Source organism: Triturus cristatus, chromosome 7 (assembly GCF_964204655.1).
Source record: "Triturus cristatus chromosome 7, aTriCri1.1, whole genome shotgun sequence".
Lineage (NCBI taxonomy): Eukaryota > Metazoa > Chordata > Amphibia > Caudata > Salamandridae > Triturus > Triturus cristatus.
The window spans coordinates 170,690,345-170,712,389 of NC_140590.1; the positions used below are offsets into that span (position 1 = coordinate 170,690,345).

At 46.0% G+C, this 22,045-nt stretch overlaps 1 protein-coding gene across 1 annotated transcript in view; it reads left to right on the forward strand.

The window, feature by feature from the left end:
• Window positions 1–22,045, forward strand: part of LOC146809142 (IgGFc-binding protein-like) — a 301,036-nt gene that overhangs the window by 235,716 nt on the left and 43,275 nt on the right. Inside the window, exon 18 of the mRNA XM_085614831.1 lies at window positions 13,032–13,415. Coding sequence (XP_085470957.1) covers window positions 13,032–13,415 — 384 coding nt within the window. The remainder of the gene's footprint in view (window positions 1–13,031; window positions 13,416–22,045) is intronic.

Consider the following 22,045-nt stretch of genomic DNA (forward strand, 5'->3'; position numbering starts at 1 on the left):
GGGACTTTATTAGTAAGGCAAACATACCAGTTATGGACATCCAATTACCATAACACTTTATGCAGAGAGCATATGCACTTTAGCACTGATCAGCAGTAGTAAAGTGCCCAGAGAACTAAAACCAACAAAAACAGGTCAGAAACAATACAGGAGGGAGGCAAACAGTTCAGGGATGACCCTGCAAAAAGGGCCAAGTCCAACAAGGATAAATATGGGAGAGCTGCAGGAGTTCTTCAGAACACTGCTTGGAACAAAAGAAGAAAAAGGACTGCCTTGTTGGAGTCTTGGCCTGCACCACAGAAGGCGTCCACTCAAAAGAACTGCACCTGCTCAACGCTTCACAAAGAAACCATTGTGTCTGACCCAAAAGTTAAGGGAGTGGACTCCCTGATCAACAACAGGTACAACTGATCTGGAAGCAGTCACCTGCAGACCCAAAAATAGGATCACCCTAGCTGACCAGTTGGAACTAGATTTGTTGTGGTTACATTGTAGGAAATTGAGTCCTAGCCCCCTAAGACAATGCAGTGCCTCTGACCTCTTGGATTTATTAGTAGACACGTATTTACCCCACAGGAAACAAGAAACTGCAAGATCTGCAAAGAAAGAAACGTTTTGCAGAAAAGCTACAGGAAGAGGCGGCTCGACATTGAGAGTCAAGCCGCCGTCATCGACTCACGAATCAGCTTGACAGTGCTGGTTTGTCTCACTTTAAGCTTTAGGGCTCCTTACCATCGACTTTGAGGACAAAGACTTCCAGATACTCACCCAGATATCGCTCTCCAGCATGCCACTATTTTTAAATCAAACTTTGGATAAGAGAAGCCAGAGGACTGACAACAAGCCCATCGAGAAAAGATAAGCTCCAAGTAAAAGCTAAGGGCCTTATTACGATCTTGGCAAACAGATTACTTCGTCACAACAGTGACTGATGTCCCGCCCACCAAAATATAAATCTCATTTTATCCTATGGGATTTATATTTCGTTGGATGGAATATTCATCACCTTTTTGATGGAGTAACCTGACTGCCAAGATTGTAATCAGGCCCTAAGTTCGAAGGTAAACTTTTGACCAGGACCTAGCCCTGTCTGTGTGCAGTTCAACTATATCGCCGTGAGTTTAGCTTTAAGCTTGTTGGTGCTAGAATGCACAATTTATGTTAATAATTCATATATCCGGTTTGGTACATTGGATGTTTGTCATTTTGGTCTAATTTTAAAGATAATAATAGTGATATTAAATACTTTACACGTACCTTTCTCCTAACTGAAACCTGACTACTTTTTTGCCAAGTTGGGGTTGAGCAAGGATACATTTTTTGAGACTTGACTGAACCTATTAGTGATAGTGTTTAATGTCTATTTGACTCCCCTTGCGGCAATTGTAGAAAAATGGGGGGTGAAGGTTGTTTCGTACGCAGACGATACTCAACTTGTGTTCTCTTTTAAAGACCACAGCGAGATAGCCTTTGCCAATTTTAGACAGCGTCTCTTAAATATTTCATCATGGATGACGGACAGCTGCCTAAAGTTGAACACCAATAAGACGGAGGTCTTATTCTTTAATCAACCGATTCTTCCGTGGCCAGCTGAGTTAAATCCGCCTGCTACCTGTGTCCTCGGCTAGGAATTTGGGTTTCAGGTTTGACTCCAACTCACGGGCAAGGCACAAATTACACATGTCTCCTCTCAGTGCTTTTGGAAACTCAAGGCTCTGCGCAGATTTCTTCACTTCCTGCCGATGGATTGCAGGAAGTCAGTTGTGTATGCCTTAATTACCTCTCAACTCGACTATGCCAACAGCCTTTATATTGGTCTTCCGGAGTATCTGATGAGGAGACTAGAGCTCATTCAAAATGCGGCAGCCAGGCTGATCAGGAATGTGCCACTGTGACATCATATTACCCCCCATCTACGCAGCCTACATTGGCTACCAGTTAGGAGAAGAGTACAGTTTAAAGCCCTAGTATTTGCACATAGAGCAATAAGAGGGATGGGTCCTCATTATCTGAAGCGGAGACTTCAGAAATACCACCAAGCTAGGGCACTCAGATCTAATAGCTGTAACTTTCTGGGCATTCCTCGCTTTAGGAAGGTAATGACCGGCGGCCGTGCGTTCCCTGTTAAAACTGCTACATTATGGAATACTATGCTCAATCACCTGAGAAATTTAGATGCGGAAATCCCCTTTAGGCGAGCTCTCAAGACTTGGCTTTTCGGCTTGCCTTAGATACAGTGGTCCTCCCTGGTCTCTTCTTCTCTTAGATAGGATGCTAGCGCCGGGACACTTCCGCTGGAGGTAGCCGTGCGCTCTACAAGCTTTATTGATAATAATAATAATAATAATAATAGTGGTATCAGTCCTAGCTGAAGGTGAGTTCCCCCACTTACAAGTAATACACTTTCCTACGTTTGGTGCACAGTGGTGGGATCCAGAATTTGTGCTTAGTAACACCACTCCATATTTCAGTGTTTGAGTGGGACAATTGGAAATCCTCTAAATTGACAGTCTGCAAAAATTATTTTAGATTTTTATTGTGGACTAATATTATTTTTTTAAACAACATTTATTGATTTTGAATTTTGAATTGTGAGCATGGCCTGGGAGGCTGCCATACATAAAAGAACATAAGGAAGAAAGGCACGCTCAGTCCCACCCTACCGCTCACCCATGTTCTAGCCATAAGACAGATAGCAAGTCTAATTAGTAGATCACTTGTTCCCCACCTTCCTGGATGCAGCCCCGCTAGGGCCGACAAACGTTCCTCTACAGTGAGCTTACTCTCGAGAAAGTCGCAGTCTACAGACAAGATGGATTTAAGGAGAAAGGCATGCACAAAGTCTACTATCTGGTTCTGGGACAAAAACTCTCTTTAAGTGTACATGTCTTCAAAATAGGCAGCAAAACCGCAAGCTATCGCTCTGGGATCAGTGAGTAATATGCCCGACGGGCTCAATAGGAGGGATAGAGGATGAACAATAAGTACCTTGGCAAAGTCTATGTAGCATTTTACTCGACTTATCTTCCCATTGATAAGTCCGCTTATTGGCCCCCTGCCAGGACTGTTTGGCTTCTCCCAGCAGAGTCTGCTGATATTGTTACAGTAGGAGACCCAATTGTGTACACATCATCTGCCCATCACCCCGGCCACTCTGTGCATCCAGATCCGTCATTCGGGATTCAAGATCCACCAAGTCCTGTGCCTCATGCTGCTGCTCCCCTGTAGAGTAACTGATATTTGCCACCCTTGTAGTGTGGGCTTCAAAGACTCCCATAGAGTTGCCTGGGATCTTACTGAGCCAACGTTATGTGCAAAATATTCCTCAATGGAGCGCTCTATGTGAAATCAGTATTCTGGGTTTTGTAAATTTCAATGTGAAAGGCGCCAGCAGAAAGCCGGGCATCGACAGCTCACACGGAGTTGAATGGCCATTGAGAAGTGTTCGGAAATTTCCTGTTCCTGGACATGGTGTCAAAGACTATGCAACTAGGAATGTGGTTAAAGAAAATCCTCCAGGTGAAGAAAAAGGTATACCCCTCTGGATCAATGATACCTTATACATCAACCAGACCCAAAGCAGTTGCCAAAGTAGACGGGCGGTCCATGCTGACGCCACTGGCTTAGTGACCCACCAGGGAAGTTCGCCCCATAATCTTGTTATCAGGTCTACAAAAGACTCGATGAGGGGGAGGGGTATATTCTATGAAATGTGAGAGATTTTCCATAAAGCATTCCAGCTACGCCTGTATTATCTACCCTGCTGGTCCACCCACCTTTCAAAATGCTGGAATGAAACATTATTTTTGATCAGAATGCTTTCATCCCTGAATCCCCTTGTGAACCCAGAGTAAAAATATGAGTTGTGCCAAACTGGGCAAAATATGGCGCCTTGTTACCAAGGAGGTGGGTCTCCTGAAGTAGTAAAACATCTGCACTCACCATTCTAGCATGTTTTAGAACTGCCATGTGCTGAATATAGAGCTCACAGAGTAATTGTTTTGCTGACAGGAAGGATAATCTGTTGCCCTATCCTGATGTAATCTGGGAAGATCCTGATGGTTTAAGAATGGTCCGTAATATTGTCTTGGAGCAGGCCATGTTTAAGGATATTGTCCCTGTCATATAATTTAAGAGCTTTGCAATAACAGGCTGGGGACAAGCCCGGGAAGGAGAGGGCCACACTAAAGCTCTTTGGGCCAGCTTGATGACGAAGCAGGAGGACAGGGCCTCCGAGGGCATCATAGAACATAGCCATTGGTCCCTCACGCCCCTCAGGGAAGCCCACAACCCTTAAGTTTTTACAGTGAGCCCTGCCCTCCACATCCTCTACTCTCACCGTCAGCTCACAAGTCACAGCAGTAAGTTTGGTCACCATCTGTTATAAGGTATTAGCTCAGTCTTCCACACAAGAGACCCTCATTTTGGCTTCTGCAATGCACTTGACATCTTTCCTAAGATCATCTTTCCTGAAATTCCCCCAGCACTTTGAGACCCTCACGGGTGAGTAGCGCGCTTTATAAACCCCTGATAGATTGATTGATTGATTGGCAGAGCAAGTTAACATTGGTGCCCACAGCTACAATTTAGCATCTAGCTTAGCTTGCAACTGAGTAATACCTGCCAGGGGTGCAGCATTGTCTGGATTCTGACCATCCTGTCTGCATGCCACAGTGACAAAGGAGGGTCCACGAGTTGGATGTCTTTGTCTAGAGTGCTTTGTTTGGTGCTGAGGTGACCTTGTCTTTGGCCATGATGATGAGGGCAGCAGCGGCCACAGCAGCCCTGCCACTGCAGAATGCATCACCACAACTGACCCACCTGACCCCCGTTGCGACCTAGCACAGGACACAGCACAAGCAGTCACAACTCAAGGCATTCTTCATCTGCAGCAATATCAGACCCTCTACATAGGCCCAAGAGAAAGGCTAATAGGTCCAGGAGCAGAGTGGGGATCACTGCTGCAAACTACACCAAGCACTGGCCTGGCCACCTCCACCACGGGCATACCCTCCCCCAACACGATCTCCATATGGGGTCATATGCCAACACACTGGAAGGGCTATACTGGGACATCAAAAATTAGGCGCAGCAGGAGGATGAGAGAAAAGGCAAAACTCCCCACACCATCAGTCAACAAAGATGGCCTCTGAGGATCACTGCTCAAATTTTCTGGATCACAGTTCACCCCGGGGCCTGCAACCTCCTTACCAACATATGCTGCCTGTGTCTTGTGGGAGGCCTGGGGGCTGGTACAGGGGTCGAGTTTCGTCTCTCTCTGCACATGTGTCCAGGCCGCAGGGCATCAGTTGGGCCCAGGCTGCACCATGGGCCAACAAGAAATAGATGCCCCCAGCGGAGGAGTCCACAGCAGCCTATGTGCTCAGGAGGGAGGACTAAGGGAAAAATTTCACCGCACAATCAGACACCAGCAGCAGCCTCCGAAGCCTGCCGCTCAAGCCGTTTGTGCCATGATTACCCCGGGGGCCTGCCACCTCCTTGCCAGCACCTGTCACTTGTCTTGTCGGAGGTAATGAGGTCAGTGCAGGGGTTAAGTCTCACCTCCTTTGGCACATGTAGCTAGGCTGCGGGGTGTCAACCAGCCCCAGGTCACACCACACGCCCAGATGAGGCAGTTGTCTCAAGCAGAGGGTTCCAAGGCATTCCCCATACTCAGGAGTAGGGGAGTCGTGGGAGAAATGGGGGGTCACAATGGTGCAATCCATGACCGCACCCTCAATTCCTGCAAACCAGGGCCCATCTCAATGCAGGTCATGTCTCCTGCCCTCGCCCTCACCCCATCGGCCAACCCTCAAATTGGACTAATAAAGCATTCATTTTCTTTAAAAATTCTAAATTACCCTAACCTCAATTTTTGCAAAGTTTTTGTTTTTAACTCCAAGGGATATAATGGAACCTGATCTAGCTAGCCTACTGACTCTCCAAGTAGCAGAGCTTAGTGACCTGTGTAGGGCTAGGGGATTACCATCGCCCTCTAATTTTAGGAATACAGTGCTCATAAAGGCCCTTATGGCCTGGAAAGAAGCCCAGCTAGAGGATCAATACTCTAACATAGAGGTGGCTCCAGAGGTAGAAGGACAGGGGAGGAAGACTCCCTAGACTTTAGCGATGAGGAAGCAGAACACCTTTCCACACACAAAGTGATCAGCGCCAAGTCTAGAGCTAGTGGGGAAGAGAATCCACCGGAGGTGAGCCAGATCGTTCCTTAGGGAAAGAGAGCATGAGGCACAGCTGGCTTATATAGCCCTAGAACCAGACAAGTTGGCCCCACCAAAGATCAAATTGGCACGTGAGAAGCTGAGAATCACAAGGGGTTGTAGAGAGAAGAGACAGAAGTGTCCTGGGGTAGTGGGTTTGACGCAAGACTACCCATGGGGATTGTCTCTAAGTACTAGGAGGGTAGCAACATGGACAAATGGCTTACAGCTTTTTAGAGGGCCCTTAAGATGAGGAGGGTGAGCTCTCAGTACTGAAGTTCACCCCTGTAGAAACTGGTCATAGCAGAGGAAGGTAACTTTACTCCAATTGGTTGCGGTAACCCCTCCCCCCCCTCTTGGCAGCCCAAAATGAAGGATAAATATGGGAGAGCTGCACTAGCTCTTCAGAACACTGCCTGGAACAAAAGGAGAAGAAGGACTGCCTTGCTAGACACAGGAGGCTTGCACTCAGAAGGACTGGGACTGCTGCTCTCTCAGGGCTCCACAGAGAAAGGACTGTGCCTGACCCAAAGGAAAAGATGGGGACTCCTTGATCAGCAACATGTACAACAGAGCTGGAAGAAGTCAACTGCAAGCACAAAGAGAAGATCACCCGATCAGACCATTTGCAACTGGATTTGTCCTGGCTTTTCTGCAAAGTTTTGCAGAAAAGCTCCGGGAGTAGACTGGCTCAACGTCGAGAGTCAATCCATGGTCATCGATTCATGAATCAGCCTGACCACACTGTTTGTCCTGCTGAAAGCTCTGGATCTCATTGCCGTCGACGTCAAGTACAAAGAATTCAAGAGACTCACCAATGCATCGTGCAGCAGCAGGCCACCATACCGAATTGATTTTTGCATCCGAGAAGGCTGATGACCCACCAAAGAGCCCATTGATGAGAAAAAAATTCCAAGAAAATGGCTAAGGTTCTGATTTAGATCTTGGCGGACAGATTACTCTGTCACAACAGTGATGGAGATCCCATCAAATGAAATATAAATCCCAATATATCCTATGGGATTTACATTTCGGTGGATGGGATATCTGTCAATGTTGGGATAGAGTAACCCATCCGCCAAGATCTACATTAGGCACTTAGTCTGAAGGTAAACTTTAGACCGAGGCCTGGCACTTAGCCTATCGGACCCAGGCTCCATCGCGGTGGGCCTAAAACGTTTACTTTGTCCTAGCTCAGCATGAACAGATTGCTGCCAGTGGGGCTTTCAGCTTTTTTAAACTAGAATGCAGTTATTGATTTAATCTTTAAAAAGTCATATATCTGTCTCTCTACAATGGATTTTTGACATTTGGGTGTCATTTTAAAGATAAAAGTTTGCTTTATATTTGTGAATTGGTTTTGGATTTTTATTGTTTTGTATCCTTTATTTATTTACTGTGTTGGTGCTCTTAAATGCTTTACACATACCTGTCTCCTAAATTAAGCCAGACTGCTTGTTTGCCAAGCTACCAAGGGTTGAGCAAGGAAAATTTATTGACACTTGACTGAACCTGATAGTGATTATGATATTATAATTAGCTGAAGCTACATATCCCAACTACTAATAATCCACTTTCCTACATGCATCAATTTGCGTTAGACATTTCCTAACTATGGCACGCTGCTCCTTGTCCTAGGAGAACACCTTAACTTATGAGGTTGTAGGAGAGGGTTTTAAGCCTGAGGTCATTGAAGCAAATACTGTCTATGCTTCTCTGTGACAGTGCCAGTGTGCTGGGACCATGCTTATCAGTTCTGTAGAGTAACATCGGGTGACTATCACCCTGAATACTTGATTTGAAGCAGTGATTTCAGGTGGAAACAACCGGCACTAATTTTAAGGAACATGCACTTATTTTTATTCATCAGACATTGACTGAGAAAGAGAGGAAAAACACAAAAGGGGGATGCGGGAGGGAAAGAAAGACATAAACCAGTAACAAAGAAAGAAAGGAGGGATGAAAAAGAACCTGAAACAGTGAGGTAAAGGGACAGGGAGTGTCTGCTGGTGGAGGCATGAGGTGGAATCAAGACTACATGGCAGGGATATTCAGAACCCCCGGCATTCAACAAGCAAATTTTAAACCTAACCTATTGTGGTAAATTAAAGATGTATTTATATGTATCTATACTTCTTCCACTACAGAACCCTGATGTCCTCTTGCCATCATTGCTCTGAGGTCCAATATACCCTCCTATGACCTGATGCCCTTCTCTGTTCTGTAGCACTGTGAGCTTCTATATTTCTTCCAAAGCAGAACCCCAGTTTTTGTAATGGGGCCGTCAGCATACCCTTATGCTCGGCACAGCAGGGTTCTGTATGCCTTGCTTGCAGACCCTAAGTGCCTGCATATTGCCTGGCGCCCTCCCCTTTCTTTCAAAACTGTAAGGTTCCTTGCCTTCTACCCCAGAATCCTAGGGTTAGATGTAGCAAGGGTTTTCCGGTTCGCAAACGGCCCGTTTGCAAACGGGAAAAAGCCTTTTGGGATGTATCATCCCAAAAGGCCATTGCAAAATAAGGAATCCCAAAATTTGCGATTCCCTATTTTGCAAATGCATTTAAGAAATCGCAAATTGCGATTCCTTAAATGCAATTTTTGAAGCACCCAAAATTTGCGATCTGGCCTCAAGGAATCGCAAATTACCACCAACTTCAAGTTGGTGGTAATTTGCAACTTCCTGGAAAAATGCCCTTTTTGTCATTTTTCTAAGTGCCATGTGCGCACATGCATATTTCAGGGGTGCAACAGGGTGTCCTTTTGGCACCCATGAATTTGCATGCGCAATTTGCGAGTATCTATAAATTGCGCATGCAATTCCCATTCATTTTTATGGGCCTCTTGGCCCATAGAAATGAATGGGAAGCCAGTCCTTATTTGCGACTCACAGTTTGCGAGTCATAAATAAGGAATGCGTAGGAATCACTATTTTATTTGCGAAACCTACATACATTGCATTTTGCGAGTACTTAATAGCGAATCGGTAAGATTGTCTATTAAGGACTCGCAAAATGCAATGTTGATACATCTGCCCCCTAGTGTCCGCATGTAGGCTATCGTCCTCCGTTTTCTATCAGATTTCTAAGGTTCTATAAGTCTTCGGATCAAGAACTGCAGTTTTCTTATATAGATTCTGACTCAGAACCCTAGTGTCTATACATGGGCGGGCGAGTCATCCTTTCCTTTAGTTCTGTAGGATTCTAAATGTTTTCCGTTCCTGAACTCCAGTGTCCGCATGAGGTTGGAAAGCCTCCCCTTTCCCTCAAAACAGCAAGATTACGAAGGTCTTCCATTCCAGAAACCCACTGTCTGCATCAGGGCCTACGGCCTCCCCTATGCCTCAGCACTGTGAAGTTCTAAATGTTTTCCTTTCTATAAACTGTGGGTTCGCTTCAGAGCCAATGGCCTCCCCTTTCTCGCAGCACCCTCGGCACCATCAGTGCACGCATATGTGTGGACAGCCTCTCCCTTCCCTCAGCACTGTAACATACTTAATGATTTCCATACCAGGAACTCAGTGTTGGCATGAGGGTGATGGCCTTCTCTTTCCCTCAGCACTGTCAGGTTCTAAATGTCCTTCGTTCCAGAAACCCAGTTTCAGCATAAGGACTAATGGCCTTCTGTTTTCCTCAGTGATGTAAGGTCCGATATATCTTCTGTTCCAGAATCCAAGTGTCACTCTTTGACTGAAGACCCCCTCCGCTTCCTTAAGCGCTTTAAGGTGCTTTATGTCTTCTATTCCAAAACCCTTGTGTTAGTATATGGACTGACAACCCCACCCTCCTTTCCCTCAGCGCTGAAAGGTTCTATATGTCCTTCATTCCAGATTCTTGGAGTCAGCGTATGAGCTGACAACCCCCTGTTTCCCTCAGCGCTGTTAGGTCCTGTTTATCTTTAGTTCAGAGCCCCAGTGTCAGCGTATGAGCTGACAACGCCTTGTTTCCCTCAGCGCTGTTAGGTCCTGTTTATCTTTAGTACAGAGCCCCAGTGTCAGCATGTGGACAGAGAACCCCTGTTTCCCTCAGCGCTGTTAGGTCCTGTGTATCTTTAGTTCAGAGCCCCAGTGTCAGCGTATGAGCTGACAATGCCTTGTTTCTTTCAGCACTGTAAGATTCTATTGTTTTTCCTTCCAGAAACCCAGTGTCAGCATGTGGACAGAGAACCCTTGTTTCCCTCACCGCTGAAGGTCCAATATATCTTCGGTTCAGACCCCCGGTGTTTCGTTTCTTCTCGCTTTTGCTGTTTTCATGTGTGCTTCGTTCTGCAGCACACATGAAAACAGCAAAAGGCCAATGATTGTGTATGTACAGGAAGGTCCTCCTTCCTGCACCTAAACAATATTTATTGTTAAATGCCGATTTGCAACTTTTATGTGTGCTGCATTAAGCAGCACACGACAAAGTTACAAAACGGTGTTTAAAGATTGTTTATGTGCTAGAAGGAGGATCTTCCAACACATACATTTTTTTCCCCTGTACGCATGCATCCTTGCTCTATGGTGCAAGGGTGGCTGCATTGGCACAAGACGGCTAAGTGTAGTGCCAGCGCAGGGGGAAACACAGGGCTGCACCCTGCTATTGTAAATAGGGTGCAGCCCTGCATTTTGGAACTGGCGGAGTGAGACGTTAAGCCAGGAAGCCTAACACCTCACTCTGCCACTTCCCTTTAAAATATGCCCCTATATATCTTCTGTTTAGAACCCCAGTGCCAGCATATGGGCAGACGAGCCCTGATTACCTTAGTACTGTGGGGCCCTATATCTTCGGTACAGAACCCTGGTGTCTGCATATGGGGCAGACAACCCCCATTCCATCAAACCTGTAAGGTCCTATATATCTTCTGTTCAGAACCCCAATGTCAGTGTATGGGCAGACAACCCCTGTTTCCAGCAGTGCTGTAAGGTCCTATATAGCTTCTGTTCAGAATCCCAGTGTCATTATATGGACTGACAACCTGCTGTTTCACTCAGCACTGTCAGGTCCTATGTATCTTCTGTTCCAGGACATGGTATCAGCATATGGACTGACAACCCGCTGTGTCACTCAGCACTGTAAGGTCCTATATATTTTCCGTTCAGAATCCCAGTGTCATCATATAGGCAGACGACCCCCGTTTCCCTCAGCGCTGTAAGGTCCTATATGTCCTAGAACCACGGTGTCATCAATTGGACAGATGACCCTCGTTTTCCGCTGCGCGGTAAGTTCCTATATATCTTCTGTTCAGAACCCCGGTGTCAGTGTATGGGCAGACAACCCCCGTTTCCAGCAGTGCTGTAAGGTCCTATATAGCTTCTGTTCAGAATCCCAGTGTCATTATATGAACTGACGACCGGCTGTTTCCTTTAGCGCTGTAGGGTCCTATATTTTTCTTTTCCAGAACCCCCGGTGTTCATATGGGCTGATGACCTCCGGTTTCCCTCAGTCTTTCAAGGTCCTACACAGCTTCTGTTTCTATATATTCACACAACAGACACAGGGTATGGGGCAACAATGACTGCACCTATCCATTAGTTGGGTTATAATCACTTTCTTTTCAGGGTGCCAAGGACCTGAGGCTCAATACCCCTACTCCCCCCATGGGAAACCACATAATTTTATAACCAAACAAAGGATCCAGCACTCCACTCAATATCAGAATAGGATACAGGTCATAATTAACAAAGTTTCAAATCAAAACAGCAGGTCTTGTGTGACTTTTCTTTATTCAAAATCTTCTTTAAAAGGAAACCGTAGCCAACACATTTCGTCCCTAAGAACTTCTTCAGGGCCGATATATTTCCAAAGAATCTGTTACTATTTCCATAAGTTTGAATGCTTGCGATACGTCATTCTCACCCAGAAGCCTCCTATTTCACAAAACTGAATTACGTTAATAATCGTTATTTATCCCCAAGGTCAGGAGCAGTATTTGTATTATGTTTGGTTCCAACTTCCATTAGTGGTAGAGGTACAGCATTTAGACTATCGTGATAAGTGAGTCAACGAAGATTAACGCCTGTATAGCAACCATCATGTTGGTTTTCCTTCTGTTTCTAAACCCTGATGTCAGCATATGGAGTGACAACCTCTTTTGCTCAGCACTATACAGATGGGTAATGGGAGCTGTGTTTGCACCACAAGTTGTAATGTTGATGGAATGATGAAATGGTTACCATGTCAGGTTCTCTGAGGCTTTTAAAGGCTGACATGCAAATACAAGTGTGAGCTCAGGTTGCTCAGATGAAGAGCCTTCAGGTAATCCACCAGTCCTGTTAAGATGCCCCAACTACATTTTCTAGCCAAGTGGAAAATGCAAGCAGATCACATCCTAAAGTAATCAGCAGAACATGTGGAGTTTTGTTAAAGTTTTGACTGGGCAAGGTGTTTTCTACTTTGTGGGATTTTTTTAGCTTCTTTCATGAGGGCAATCAAAGCAATTGGAATGCAAAGCCAACACGGCAGGTCTGAAGTGGATAGGTTGTCTTTAAAGGGGTGTTTGTTAAGCGCGACTACTTACCGTAAGGGTCTCAAGGTGCTGGGGGGTGGGGGGGTCACAGGTTCCAGTCCATCAAGGAGGGGATCTGTGGAAGAGCCAGGTTTTGAGGTTTCTTGCAAAGATGGGGAGCGATGTTATCTGTCTGAGGTGGAGCGGAAGGTCGTTCCATGCTCTGGACGCGCGGAAGGGGATGATGCGGATGCAAGTTGATTGCTGGAGGGGCACCAATCAGTTATTTTACATATATGTGCAGTGCACGAGATGAATCTCAGTATGGGGAAGTGGGACAATGGAGCCCAAATGAGCTGTTTTCTGACATTGTGCTGTTGTCTCTTCCAGGTGAATGAAGTAGTTGTCTCAAATGACTGCAGCCAGAAATGCAGATGCAGAGCATTCGGAGGGATACTTTGTGAGGAGCTCTCTTGTGGAACGAATGAGCTGTGCATGCTCAGACAAGGGGTGCGAGGATGCTTCACCAACGAAGGGATATGCACCATGGACCCAGGGGTCCAGTTCAGCTCCTTCGATGGCATGTCAGCAATTCTGATGTCACTGAAGGGGGCTTATGTGGTGACCTCACTCTGCGATGACGCATCCACAGTCTGGTTCCGAGCAGTGGTGGATTTTCAGATCTGCAGTGCAGAGGCTGCAAACTTGGCCTCACGTGTCCATATATTTTTCCAGGATAAAATCGTAACGATGTCTGCGAGCAAGAGGGCTTGGGTAAGTACATGTCCTAACTATCAGCTTTCATTGACGGACAACCTACCTAATATTTGTTTGGACCCTACCTAGCGTTTATTTAGCATCTTATGCTGTCTTCTTATATGACATCACTCCCATAACACCTTCTCTTGTGTTACACTTGTTGCAACTGATATGGTGAAGCTCTTTTGTTTCCCCCTGTAGTCTATGCATCAGCTACCGCCTCTGTCACTGCTGACATTAAGAGACTCTGTGAATCCACTTGGATGCCCTTATCTTTGCTTCCTTTTGCTCTGATCTCAAGTTTCATGACTTCTCCCACTTCACACACTGCCTATAATTATTCTCTCTACTGCTCCTATCTTCTTTCTTTTGATCCAGACACCTCCTGTCCATTTTCTAATTCCTAAGAATGAATGTCTCCTCTCTACTAACCCTTTTCTCTTCTCACTCTTCTCCAAATTTGTCATGGTTTTGCATGTGACTTTGGCTAACCATCTAAAATGGCCATGGTTCTTCATCCTTGAACAAAGACTACTGTGCTTTTCCAGTCAGGGCCCGTCAGTAACACGGCTAACCCTGGTCACCCATGACTAACGATGTATAAGCTGTCTCTATCCATGGTTTATCCATTAACATCAGAGTTGAAAATTATCTTTTTATCTGTGAAGGTATATAAAAGTAAGATAACATGCAGTCATATAGTGAAGTCTTAATTGTGTAACTGCAAACAACCAAAACTGTTTTTTGAGATGTTCAATGTGCTTGGAATTTTGCAGTGAATCATATACCTGCTCTCTCAATTCAGTTCAAATAGAAGTGGTCAGACAAGAGAATTGTCACAAACACCCTCTTTCGTCTAATGTCTCGTATAACGTCTAGTAACAAAGGTGTGGCTTAAAGTGTGACTACTTGTGGAAAAAGGGGTAGCAAGTTGATCTCGTCCTAGGAGCAGGAATCGAAGTGTCAGTCTGATGTTCAACCAGTGTGGGGCTTTGCCACAGGGACTGTCACTAGGCTCCAGCAGGATTTGTCAACAGGGTGAGGGTGAAAGCTTACCATGTGGAGGTTCTTTATAACTTTTTATTGCTCCATAGGAAACAAAATAAAGCTACATTTGAGCTAATGTCAAATGGCAGCACACAGATGCAGGGCACCCTAGTTGCATTACATCACCATATATGATAAATCCAAGAAGAAATAGAGAAGTAGAAGGTTTTTGTGGCTGTCAGTAAGGTGTTTCTACACAAAACGCAGCTGTGATTAACCAATCACAGACAAAATAGGGGTCAATGACTATAAAATGGAAGACTTGGATCATTGGCAATGCAAAGACCCCTGGGAATTAAAGAAAGGCTTCGGTGCAAAAAAGTCAGAGGTTTGCTAGGTGTTCCACTTCAAATTTTTTATCTGAAGGGTCAGTTGTTCATTCTGATAATGACATTGAAAGGGCCCACATATATCTATTTAGCCAGAATCCTCATCAACCATACTCACAGGCTAGATTCTGCAACATACTGAGCTTTTCAGCAGATGAAATGCTGTCTATGGTTCAATAGGGAAACCACCCATTAGATTTGGCTTTCCGGCAGCAATAGCTTATAGAGGAGGTTTGACTTAGCTCCCTTTTGCCATTGCCCATTAGGACTATTATTCACATTCTCCATCTACCCACAGCTACCCTTAAGAGAGATTGGCAGGAGATGACCCCCCTGGAGTCACCATCCTTATCCTTTCTGCCACTGTTTAAAAAAAATATAGAAAAAGCCATATTACAATGTTTCACACTGTGCCTGTTTGCAAAAGTTTGCAAGGGTGAGTAGGAAGGTAATAGAGTTTGCCATAAAGTCACCACTGTGATGCACCACACAGTGGCCCTCCAAGTGGCTGTTAACTGTGGCACAGGTGGTGAAATTTGAGACTACAGCATCATATAAGGTGTGGCACCCTAAGGAATTTGAGATTCACTCTGCACTAGGAGACACTTGGGCAGTACTTGCATCATAGCGGATGTCTTGCAATGAAGATGTAGTGATCATATCTTGACACTGCCCTGTGCACTAGTCAGTACTGAGCTGTGTTTGACTCTGGTGCCATTTCTGGACACGGGTTCTTTTTGTATGACTATTCCACAAATCAGTCTGGAGTTGTGTTAGACCTGTCGGCCTTAGAGTGATCTCCTCCCAAACCGTTTAACTTTGCTCCCCACTTTTTGCTGAAATTCGTTTTTGATGGCTCCTGGAGTCTATCCACCTTACCTCTGCTAACCAGTGCTAATGTGCCTTTGCTCTCTCCCTTAAACATGGTAAAATTGTATTACACCTGATTTAATATACTTACAAATCTCTTGTACAGTGGAATAACTTATACCCAGGGCCTGTAAATTAAATGCTGCTAGTGGGCCTGTAGCACTTCTTGTGCCGCCCACTTAAGTAGACCCTTTAAACGTGTCCCAGGACTGCTTGCCTGAATGCAATTTGAGCTGCCATGTCAAATTGGGAACATAACCTCCTTATTTACAGCATATAAGTCACTTCTAAGGTAGCCCAAAGGGCGGAGTACATTTTCATAAAAAGATTGGACGTGTCCTTTTAAGATTTACATGTCGTGGTAGTGAAAAACTCCTTACTTCGTTTTTCACTACTTTGAGACCTACCTCTCCCATAGGATAACATCAGCTTGCCTTATTAAATGTAATAGGTTCTAACTTTTAATTGAGAACAGATCTCCATTTTGTGTTTAGTGTCTGAAAATTGTAATTAAAAATCCTCTTTAATGGTAAAGTTGGATTTTAGGCTACAATTTTGAAATTGCCACTTTTAGAAAGTTGCCATTTTCCTGCCCTATCTGGTTACTGCTGCTTGTACCTGGGTTACATGTCTGGGTTTAGTTGGCAGTTGGACTTTGTTTATTTCTTTCAGACAGCCACACAACAGGGGACATAGGTGTGCCTGGGTAGGCCATCAACTGGCTGGATGGAGGGGGCGCAGCAGGGCAAAGTTCAACAGGCGCTTGAATTGATTGTGCTCTACCTTCACACAAAGGACTCCGGATATAAAAATGGGACCTTCAGAACTGCTCTTCAGTTCAATTTCTTGACCTGCGGAACGACTCTCAGAGTGGCTTACTGTGTACTCTACAAGACTGCTTTGCTGCACCTGGTAGGACTGCTTCACTGCCTGGGGCCTGCCTTGAACCCTATGAGGCTTGCCCTGCTGCTTGAGCCCTATTTCCTCACTTGAACCCAGGACTACCAGAGTGGCTGCAAGGGATAGTTGGCTGGCTTCCTGATTAGAACCTCAGGAACAGAAAAGGCTCCCACCATCTTTAACCAGTGCCTGGATGCAGCCTTAGTGAGTACAAATCTCCAAGTGGTGCACCTCCTGCCCTAGTCGCTTGATGGTGGTGCAAAAGTTGCCCAGATAGCCAAAATCAAAAACACAGGACTTTATGTTTGGTAAAGAACTACTCTAAGAACCAAGAGAAGACTGGGACCAATCTGCTCATCTATCCATCCAAGGTGCATCACCGGTGGGCCTGACCTCACTGCAGCTGCTGCTATGTTCTTCTCCACAGCAGCAAATTCTGTTCAGCGGTCTTTTGCCAAAGGAATATATGGCCTCCTGAAACTCTTGTCGACTGAAGTCCGAATGTAGAACTCTTCACCGTTACGTAGACTAGCGGCTTCCCGGCGACGATGCCTCTGCCTCAGACACCGCTTGCAGCCTTGACCCACTAAACCATAACTTCTCGGAACACTTTTCTTTGAAATTTCTTATAAGAACTGTTAGATTTGGGGGTCTCTAGTTGGCATAGGTAGGTACCTGTGACAAATAGGGACCCTTGCGTCTAGTCAGGGTAAGGGGCTACACTCCTAAAATAACCCCTGCTCACCCCCTTGGTAGCTTGGCATGAGCAGGCAGGCTTATCTCAGAGGCAGTGTGTAAAGCATTTGTGAACACATATAGCAATACAGTGAAAACACTACAAATGGACACCACACAGGTTGTATTATAAAAATAAGTATTTTTATATAGACTTAACACAAGACCAAACGACAAAAAAATCCACAGTACTGTACTCAAAAAGTCTCTCAAACGTTATAAAGTAGCTCAGTTCTCTCAAGTTGTAAATGCAACACTACATCTCAATGTACCTTAGATGCATAGCGCAAAGAAAATAAAAGGGTTGCAGGGAAGGTGATGCGTCGGTTCCTTACACGCAGGGGAGTGGATGCGTTAGTTCCTTACTACTGCGCTGGGGAGTTGATGCTCGCTTCCTTACTGTGTGGGGAGTTGATGCATCGGTTTCTTACTGCTCTCCGGTGTGAAGCGAAATGCTGGTACCTTGATGCGATACTCTTCTCCGGTGCAATGCATCAAAATTGGGTCTTGGTTGCATAACAATCAATCAATCAATCATGGAATTTATACCGCGCGCTACTCACCCGGAAGGGTCTCAAGGCGCTTGGGGGAGGGGGTCTGCTACTGCTCGAACAGCCAGGTCTTGAGCTGTTTCCTGAAGGCGAGGTGGTCCTGGGTCAGCCGCAGGTGGATGGGCAGGGAGTTCCATGTCTTGGCCGCCAGGTAGGAGAAGGATCTTCCTCCGCTGGTGGCTCTCTGGATGCGAGGTACGGCGGCGACGGCGAGGTGCGTGGATCGTAGCTGGCGGGTGGGCGTGTAGAAGGTCAGGCGGTCGTTGAGGTACTTGGGGCCCAGGTCGTGGAGGGATTTGTGTGCGTGGGTGAGGAGTCTGAACGTGATCCTCTTGTTGACGGGGAGCCAGTGCAGGTCTCTCAGGTGGCTCGAGATGTGGCTGCGTCGGGGGACGTCCAGGATGAGTCGGGCGGAGGCGTTCTGGATACGTTGGAGTCTTTTCTGAAGCTTGGCTGTGGTTCCGGCGTAGAGGGTGTTTCCGGAGTCTAGTCGGCTGGTGATGAGGGCCTGGGTGACCGTCTTCCTGGTTTCGGTCGGGATCCACCGGAAGATTTTGCGGAGCATGCGGAGGGTGTGGAAGCAATGCAATGCAACACCGTTGGTGTGATGAGTGCACGCCCGACGTCCAAGCGGCGACTCAATGATCTTTGGAGCCGCGACAGGCCCTGCGACGCGCTTCTCCAGTGATGAGACGATAACCTCTGTGGCAGCGTCCCGCTTCTCTGGCGATGCGATGATGGCAGCAGCGGCCCGCTTCCTCGGCGATGCGATGACAGCGGCTGCGACACGCTTCTCGTTGCGTCGCGCTTCCAGCTCCCAGTGACACGCAGTCTCTCAGAAGGCCCAGCACAACAGCAAGCACTTCAATTCCCAGCAAGGGAATTCAGGGGGAAGCTGGTTGGTGAAGTCTTGTATCCCTTGGACTTCAGGCAGGAGGCAAGCTCTAGTTCAAGCCCTTGGAGATTCTTCATCAAGTTGATAGAAAGCACACTCAGTCCTTTTATCCTCTCTTTGGTAATGAAGAAACCACTGCAGGCAAACCCCCAAACACACAGTACAGGGGTAGTCTCCTCCTTAAGCTTCCTGGTTCTCCTCCTCAGCAAAGGTTTGTCTTGATTTCCAGAAGTGATCTAACGTTCTTGTGTCTGGGTCCCAATATTTATACTCCTTTTCTCTTTGTTCTCTGAAGGCAGAGAGGCCTTTGCATAGTCCAAACCAGTTCTGGTCAGTCCTGGAGCACTTTCTTGACATGTCTCCTACTTTCCTTTCACAGTGCAGGGCAGGGACATCAGACACACCACAGGAGGTGGAGCCAGCATTGTGGATGGAAGGCCCAGCCCTATTCAGGTCCCAGGTGCCACCCCTCCCACCCATCTAGATGCAGATCTCTCTAATCTGCCTTGTGCGGACTCACCCTGTCTCCTGGAATCCCCCAGCCCCTGTTACTCAAACTCCAGACAAGGAATACACAGCCTAGCAGAGGCAGGTTTGGATGGTTAGACAAGAAAATGCCTACTTTTTAAAAGTGGCAGTTTCAAACACAGAATGTTAAAACCAACTTCACTAAAAGATGTATGAGTTCAGGCATACTAAACTCGAATTTCTACCATGTTCCCTGAGTCAGTTAGGATTATAAAATGGAATAATCAAACTGCCCATTCTGGCCTATGGAGAACAGGTAGCCTTGCAATAATGAAAAAGGAAAATGGCTGTAATTCACTATTAGGACATGCCACACACACCAGGGCATGTCCTACCTTTTACCTACAATGCCCCCTGCCCGTGGGCCTACCATAGGGGTGACTAATATGTATAAAAGGGAAGGTTTAGTGACTGGCAAGTGGGTGCACTTGCCCAGTCAGCATGGCAGTACCAGACTGCACACAGGTTGTGCAACGGCAGACCTGAGACACACTTTACAAGCTGCTCCGGTGAGTGGCACAATCAGTGCTGCAAGCCCACCAGCAGCATTGGTTACAAGACCTGGGCACACGCAGTGCACTGTACTAGGGTCTGACAAGTAAACCAATAAAGTCAATCATGGAGTCACTAATCCATACATCAATTTACCATAGGGAGCACTTGCACTGTGAAATGAAAGTAGGAGACATGTCAACAAAGTGCTCCAGGACTGACCAGAACTGACTGTCTACCCGTGTCTTGATTTCATAGCTGTAACCTATACGATTCTTGTATCATGGTCACTGCTATTCATTTTTTATCATTCACACATCACTCTCACTTTAAGGGGCAGCAGCTGGTGCTGTGCTGTCTTCCCCTGCTCCTGTTTGTTTATCTCCCTCAAGTAAACTCATGATCGCCTATTCCTACTCTTTGTGAATAGCTAGTTGTCCTGGCAAAATGCTCTCATGATCGCCTGTTCCGAATCTTGTAAATAACTTGTTAGCCTTGTAAAGCACTCTGATACCCTAACAGGGCACGTTCCTGCTCTATAAAACACTAAAATATATAAATAAATATACCAAGACCTGCGGGACCTATAGAACCATTTCTTTGTTAAATATTGATGTTAAATTGATCACCTGTATCTTAGCGCACTGCCTGAACCCACTTATGCCATGTTGGATAGGGCCGGACTAGGCCGGATTTACTCCACCGTGCAAAGTGGTGATAATACCAAGCACCTTCTCCACATTCTGGTCAAGATCTATAGGATTCGGAGATAAGCATTGATCACGTCCACTGGACCTATCTCTTCGCGACCTTACTCCAGTTTGTCTTTGGAAGCAAATTTTGCTGATGGATCAGCTGCATCAACAGCGAACCCAGGGCATCATTGAGGGTCAATGGTCTTTCTTCCCCCACCTTTCCAATATCTCGGAACACATGACAGGGGTGCCATCTGTTCCCTCTTCTCTTCACCTTAAATATGCATCCCTTGGCACAGAGTTTTTGGAAGAACCCCTACTTCGCTAGTGTCGCATTTTGGGGAGACCAACATCTTATCAGCCTTTATGCAGATGATGTCATCTTGTCTATAACCAACCTTGTATCCTCACTCCCTGAGCTTGTCTCCCAACTTCAACTATCCAGCGAAGTCTCTGGTTTTAAAATAAATATACAGAAATTGCAGATTTTGAACCTCTCCATCATTCCTGCACGCAAATCTGCCCTGCATGCTCAATTTCTGTTTGAATGGGCAAAGGACTCCATTTACTATCTCGTAATCAAACTTGCCAAGTTTCTCTCTACGACTCTGGCCTATAACTATTGTGCTCTCATATTTCAGACATGTGGGGGGCTGGACGCATGGAGATGGTGCCATCTGTCTTGAACTGGACAAATAGTAGCATCAAAAATGTCTATACTCCTTCATATTTACTATGTGTTCCAGGCGCTCTTACTGACCCCTCCTTCTAAGGCCTTGTACTCCTAGCAACTAGAGATAAATACATTTTTACGGGATGGCAAAAGACCTCGCCTCCATCAAAACATACTTTATCATCAAAAAAGGGATGTAGGCATTGCTGTCACCTACAGTGGTCCGCTATTTTCAAGCGATGCAACTCCATTTTTTGGTGAAATGGAACCGTTCACTTTTGTACAACCATTGGTCCTCTATGTACCAAGCATCTGGAAAGAGGTTTGATTACCATGTAAACATAGAGCCTGGGGCTTATGCTCCTCACTAGTAATGACCTGAACGATACAATGGCGGTATGATCTGGCCTTACAACGTTCCCATCTCTGATGACGCCGATCTTAGCCAACCTTGATTACCCTCCGAGGCTGGCACTGGGGATGTTTAGACGGAGGCAGGACGCAGTCTGCAAAAGAATAGGATTTATTTTTTCCTGGAATGGGCTAATTCCCTTTGACCAGTTACAAGCTGACTATTCTCTTACGTCAGCAGAGCATATTCAGTATTTAGAGCTTTGGCACTGGGTGACCTCCCAGTGATTCAGGACGGGAGCAGGGTGTCCTCTGACCCCATTTGAGAAATGGTTACTGCTTACAACAGGTATCAAACATCTTATATCTGAACTCACACCTTGTTTGCCAGGAAAACTGCCCCTGTAAAAACTAAGGGTCAGACTCGCTGGGAGACACAACTTGGTCCGGCTCTTACCACTAAAGAATGAGAAGACATTTTTTATGGAGCTCACCACAAAGCACACAATATGGCCAGTACTGAAACTGCTTATAAGATAGTCTCCTATCGGTATCTGACACCAGTGCGAACCCACAAAT